The 6,605-nt window shown below is 53.3% G+C and overlaps 1 protein-coding gene across 1 annotated transcript; it reads left to right on the top strand.

The window, feature by feature from the left end:
* Positions 1-1,508: 1,508 nt before the first annotated feature.
* On the top strand, positions 1,509-5,027 carry LOC123416442 (calcium-transporting ATPase 7, plasma membrane-type-like). Its single transcript, XM_045106798.1, has one exon. The coding sequence runs from the start codon at positions 1,744-1,746 to the stop codon at positions 4,810-4,812; it is 3,069 nt and encodes a 1,022-aa protein (XP_044962733.1). The 5' UTR covers positions 1,509-1,743; the 3' UTR covers positions 4,813-5,027.
* The last annotated feature ends 1,578 nt before the right edge of the window (positions 5,028-6,605 follow it).

Here is a 6,605-nt window from a genome sequence, read left to right as displayed (position 1 = left end):
GGCCAGTTGGTTGCGTCAGAAAATAGCTACGAAGCACCGATACTTCAGAAATTTGTGTATCGCCGTCCAGTACTTCACCGATACTCCGATACTTCAGATACGCCTTCGATACGGGTATCCCCGATGTATCGTCATTTTCAATTTAAAAGAAATGGCGATACGCGTATCCTCAAAGTATCGCCGTTGTGTATTGTCCATGTTTTGATGTATCGTTGATCTGTTCATATAGGTAGTGCACGTGGACTGTACTAATGTACTAGTTGGATAAAAGTGCTTTGTTAAGGATGTTACTTGTGCAATTCATTATTTGGCCCACTCGTGCAATCCAAAGTTGCTCTTTATATATGTTTGTCATTTGACAATCTCAAGTTTTTAATTTTAGAAGATTTATTAATTTTATATTGTCATGTTAATAGATATTACAGTCTAAATCGTACTGTGACAATCTATGACCGATTGGTCGTATTATTCATTGATGATAGTGAGATTTTAAAATGAGAAACAATAAGGTATGAAAGTAATTAGGCAACCGGTGGGTCGGTATTTTGTTATCATCTCATACATTTATTATGTTAGCTTTATTGCATGTTATTTTATCATTATTTATATATGCTTGTCGTATCGTTAAATTGCTGTTTTTAAAAATTGTCGTATCCCATATCGTCGTATCAGTGTCGCCGTATGGGTGCTTCGTAGTAAAATAGTACCAACACCCATTTGGCTTTTTAGTTTCCACTTTCCAGGAGCAGCAGGCCAACGTGCAGCCCGCTACCATCGGAGCGATTCCACTTGGCCGTTGGAACGGCCACGACGCGGGCTAGCTGTTTGTTTCACGTCGCCATCGGCCGTGCAGCACAAAAACACCTGTAAAAGACGCGGTCGCCTGCTGTTCCCAGGTGTCGGGAACGAAACCGCGTGATCGACCCCGACCTGACTCGATCAGCCTCGCGCCGGCCGCCGGGGTGCACGGCGGCGCCGGCCGTTTCCATTGGCTTGGCCGCGTCCATGGCTCCATGCTTGCCCACTAGCTAAGCTTGCTTGATCGACGTCGACGTCGACATATCTCCTTTCTCTTTATTTAGCCTTAGCCACTAAGCGTCGCAAGTACACACACAGTCCACATTCGTGCCACATACGGTTTTCTCTTCCGCTCGTCCTATGTAAAATACGTACGTACGTTGCAACTTTTGGAGAGCATTCACGCAAACAAAGTTTGTTTTTATTTGTATTGGCGGAGTGCTGTGCATGCATGCATGGTGAAGAAGGTTCGTCCGGTGACGTGCGTGCGCGCTTCCCCTGCAACTCTGAACCGCGTACGATGCAACACGGCGCCTTAACTGACCAACAATAAACTAGCATGGTCCGTTTTAATTCTGCTGCGTTATCGTCACGAAACAAACTACCTCTTGCGTACTATGTTCAAAAGAAATAAAACACCTCACTCCCCGATCCACGGCAAGGCAATGCCGAGGCCGTTACTGCTAAAAAAAAAACGAGGCGGTTCATAGGTAGTGCGTCTTCGTTGCGTTTCCCAGCTTGATTTCCAGGAACCTTCCTCCTCCTCCTCCTCCCTCCCCGATTTAAGCACCCATTGATCCTCCCAGCTAGTAGATCCGTCCTGCCATACGAGTTCTTGATTGACCGATCGATCTCCTCCCCGTCGCATCCATCCATTGATCCGTGCACCCCTCTTGTTTCCTCAGCCTTCTCGCTTGGTTCCTCCAATCGCGCGCTGCACGACTCATGGAGTGCGCCGACGTCCTGATCGCCGTGGGCCGCCGGTCGACGTCGCCTTCCCCGTCCTCGTCCTGGCAGCCGGGGAGGCAATGGCGCAAGGCGCTCAACGTCATCCGGACGTGCCACAGGCTTGCGCGGCTCGGCATCCTGTCCGCCGGCGTCCTGCCACGGAGCACCTCCTCCTACGTCGCCATCAAGATCCACCACGACGGCAGCGACTCCGACGCTGACTTCTCGTCAGGTAACGCCAACGCCGCCGCATTCTCTGTCGCCGCGGACGACGAACTTTTCAAGGGTCTGGTCAAGGAGAAGCGCGAAGACTGTTTCCGCCGCCTCGGGGGCGGCGCCGGCATCGCGGCCGCGCTGGGGTCTGACGCCGACCGCGGCATCCACGGCGACGGCGACGACCTTCGGCGACGCAGGGAGTCCTTCGGCGGGAACACGTACCCGAAGCCCAAGCCCAAGAGCTTCTTCAGCCACGTCTGGGACGCGCTCAAGGACGTCTTCCTCATCGTGCTCCTCGTCTGCGCCGTCGTCTCCCTCGGCTTCGGCATCAAGGAGCACGGCCTCAAGGACGGCTGGTATGACGGTGTCAGTATCTTTCTCGCCGTGTTCCTCGTCGCTGCCGTGTCCGCCGTCAGCAACCACAGCCAGGCCAAGAGGTTCGACAAGCTGGCCAGTGAGTCCGACAACATCGCCGTCACCGTCGTCCGCGCCGGCCGGAGGCAGGAGGTCTCCATATTCGAAATCCTCGTCGGCGACGTGGTGATGCTCAAGATCGGCGACTCGGTGCCGGCGGACGGGGTGTTCCTGGAGGGTCACGGCCTGCAGGTGGACGAGTCGAGCATGACAGGCGAGCCCCACCCCGTCGAGATCGATGCCGAGAAGAACCCCTTCCTCACCGGCGGCGTGAAGATCATCGACGGCTACGGCCGCATGCTCGTCACCGCCGTCGGCACCGACACCTTGTGGGGCGAGATGATGAGCAGCATAACCAGGGAGAACACCGAGGCAACGCCGCTCCAGGAGCGCCTCGAGCGCCTCACCTCAAGCATTGGCAAGATCGGCGTCGCCGTCGCCGTGCTCGTCTTCACCGTGCTCACCGCGCGCCACTTCACCGGCAGCACCAAGGACGACCAAGGGAAGCCGCTCTTCAACAAGGACCGCGTTACCTTCGACGCCGTGTTCAGCTCCCTCGTCGTCATTTTCCAGCAGGCCGTCACCATCATTGTCGTCGCCATCCCCGAGGGTCTCCCGCTCGCGGTCACGCTGACGCTCGCCTTCTCCATGAAGAGGATGGTGAAGGAGAACGCGCTGGTGCGCCGCCTGTCGGCGTGCGAGACAATGGGGTCGGTCACAGCCATCTGCACCGACAAGACAGGAACGCTGACGCTCAACCAGATGAAGGTGACAGAGTTTTGGGTCGGCACTGACCAGCCCAGAGGCGCCACGGCGATCGCCGGGAGCGTCGTCAGCTTGCTCTGCCAGGGAGCTGGGCTCAACACCACGGGGAGTGTTTACAAGCCGGACAACGTGTCGCCGCCGGAGATAACAGGCAGCCCGACGGAGAAGGCGCTGCTGTCGTGGGCCGTAGCGGACCTCGGAATGGACGCCGACGCGTTGAAGAGGAGCTGCAAGGTGCTGCACGTTGAGGCCTTCAACTCGGACAAGAAGCGCAGCGGCGTGATGATCAAGAACAACGTTACCGGCGGGGTGGTCGCGCACTGGAAAGGCGCGGCGGAGATGGTGCTGGCGAGCTGCTCCATGTACGTGGACACGGACGGAGCGGCACGCGAGCTCGGTGTAGAGCAGAGGAGGAACCTTGAGAAGGTGATCAACGATATGGCAGGCGGCAGCCTCCGGTGCATCGCCTTCGCCTACAAGCAAGTCAACGGAACCGAGCAATCAAAGATCGACGACGAGGGTCTGACATTACTGGGCTTCGTCGGGTTGAAAGACCCGTGCCGGCCAGAGGTCAAGGCCGCCATTGAAGCTTGCACCAAGGCAGGCGTCGCCGTCAAGATGGTCACGGGCGACAACATCCTCACGGCCCGTGCGATCGCCAAGGAGTGCGGCATCATATCCAGCAACGACCCCAACGGCATCGTCATCGAGGGGCACGAGTTCCGCGCCATGTCGCCGGAGCAGCAGCTCGAGATCGTGGACAGGATCCGCGTCATGGCGCGTTCCCTGCCGTTGGACAAGCTGGCGCTGGTGCAGCGGCTGAAGCAGAAGGGCCACGTGGTGGCCGTGACCGGCGACGGCACCAACGACGCGCCGGCGCTCAAGGAGGCCGACGTGGGGCTGTCCATGGGCGTCCAGGGCACCGAGGTGGCGAAGGAGAGCTCCGACATCATCATCCTCAACGACAACTTCGACACGGTGGTGACGGCCACGCGGTGGGGGCGCTGCGTCTACAACAACATCCAGAAGTTCATCCAGTTCCAGCTCACCGTGAACGTGGCGGCCCTGGTCATCAACTTCGTGTCGGCGATCACCACGGGCAAGATGCCGCTCACCACGGTGCAGCTCCTGTGGGTGAACCTGATCATGGACACCATGGGCGCTCTGGCGCTGGCCACGGACACGCCCACCAAGGCGCTCATGGACCGCCCGCCCATCGGCCGCACGGCGCCGCTCATCAGCAACGCCATGTGGCGCAACCTCGCCGCGCAGGCGGCGTTCCAGATCGCCGTGCTGCTGGCGCTCCAGTACCGGGGGCGGGACCTCTTCGGCACCGACGAGAAGGCCAACGGCACCATGATCTTCAACGCCTTCGTGCTCTGCCAGGTGTTCAACGAGTTCAACGCGCGCGACATCGAGAAGAAGAACGTGTTCGCCGGGGTGCTCAAGAACAGGATGTTCCTGGCCATCATCGCCATCACGCTCGTCCTGCAGGTGGTCATGGTGGAGGTCCTCACCAGGTTCGCCGGCACCAAGAGGCTGGGACTGGGGCAGTGGGGCGTCTGCCTCGCCATCGCCGCCGTGTCGTGGCCCATCGGCTGGGCCGTCAAGTTCATCCCCGTGCCGGACCGGACCCTCCATGACATCTTGACACGCAGCAAGTCGTCATGATTTCCCAGTTCATGCTGCATGCAGTGTTCATATTCCACATAGCTTAGGCGATTCTTTCATTGTTCTTCACTTGCGAATAATTCTTTCATTCATACACTGTTAGTCATTATTTGTCGAATCTTAGAATACAAATATTATGTTTCTTTTGCTCGTCAGTACTACTTTGTAAATCCAACATTCAAACTACATTTCTACAAGAACCAATGTTTACAAAATTTACGAGTGATTTCACGCGAAACGTGGCAGGTCGGCTACCGTGTTTCCATGATGCAGCTAGCCAATCCATGCGGGGAAGTATGCGAACAGCAAACGCACCAGAGTCGCGGGAACCTTTTGTGCGTATAGTTGTCATGTTCATGCAGGTCCTTGTATTTTTTTCATTCATTATATGCGAGTCATTGTTGGTTTATTGTAGTGATTTTTCAGCATCTTTGAGGACAATTAATTTGGAATATGTTCTTGTCTAAGGATAGTCAATGTTTGTCTTTGTGGATTCAATTTGCATCTCATTTTTTCACATTAGAATAAAAATGTATTCAATAAGCGATGGAGAAAGATTGCTTGGAATTCAAATTAAGCATATTTACAATGTAGATAGCATCATTCTTGGTCAACACACCATAGTAGATCCAAAATCTTGCATACACCTTGCGATTTTACTTTCTATTTGCACGCTTTAAGGATTGGTGGTTCAACACTACCCTGGATACCCCCCCCCCCCTCCTCGGGGATGGCTCTGGCCTCCTTGCTCATGTTTGTTTCCTAGGAACTCTGAAATGAGCGCAATGCAAGAGTCTTCAGGAATACCGTCATAATGATGACCTTGGTTACTACTGGGATAAAGGAGGAGGCTCGTATTTGAAAGCTTGCAGGCCCGTGTAATGTAATGCGGTCAGAGTAGACCCATTTCTCCCGCCTTACGGGTTTTTGTTCAAATCTCTCTTAATCAATGAAAATAGCAAATATTTTGCCTTGTTTAAAAAAAAACTGACCCCGTCTTTACTTTGATACCTTCAGGCGGGAACAAACTCCCTCGCAACATATACGTGCATTATTTAGCCATATTTCACCAGTGTTACAAACATTTTGCTACTTTGCTATTGACTCTAGTTAGTTTGTACTCACCCTTTCTTTGTTCTTGAGTCCCCAGACGGGTCATCTATTGCTAGTCTTTTCTTTTCTCGAGTGAATGCAGTGTATGAAAATGTAATTTAGTTTTTTCTACCTTGTTCTATTGTAATTTCAACTGTGTACTTCCATGCTGTGTATGAAAATGTAATTTAGTTTTTCGTACCTTGTTCTATTGTAATTTCAACTGTGTACTTCCATGCTGGGTATACCAGAGAAACGATGGGCCTGCAGGTGTGTTATCATGGACATGGGTCACTGTAGCTTGGATACTGTTCACGAAGATCCATTGGTTAATCTTTGATCATACGGTCCAGACACCGTACTGTTCACTGATGACTTATCCACAGCAAGTCATCGGATCTCAGTCCTGTTATCATCAGCTACTTTGTGTGCTAATATTGACGTGGTGGACGAAGATTCTGGAGCATCATACGGTAGCAGCGCGTCCACCGCTGGAAGTAGGGCAATTGTGCATCGTTATGTAGATATGTTGCTTGAACTTGAAAACGGTAGAAATCAGTATCAACTATCAAGTGATTGGCCATGTCAGGTGACCGTGACAATACTATTTTTTCTGGGTAGATCCTCTATTTCAGGCAGTGCATGTCCAGTTCATCCTGTTGCATGAGCAACATCATACTCAATGCCCTGTTATTATAGCC

This window comes from Hordeum vulgare, chromosome 1H, assembly GCF_904849725.1.
Source record: "Hordeum vulgare subsp. vulgare chromosome 1H, MorexV3_pseudomolecules_assembly, whole genome shotgun sequence".
In the NCBI taxonomy this organism is placed as follows: domain Eukaryota; kingdom Viridiplantae; phylum Streptophyta; class Magnoliopsida; order Poales; family Poaceae; genus Hordeum; species Hordeum vulgare.
Note: the sequence above shows the minus strand (reverse complement) of the source record. Positions and strands in the feature narration are given on the sequence as shown.

Excerpts from the sequence above, each read along its gene's own strand:
- LOC123416442 (XM_045106798.1), top strand. The coding sequence starts at position 1,744 with ATGGAGTGCGCCGACGTCCTGATCGCCGTGGGCCGCCGGTCGACGTCG.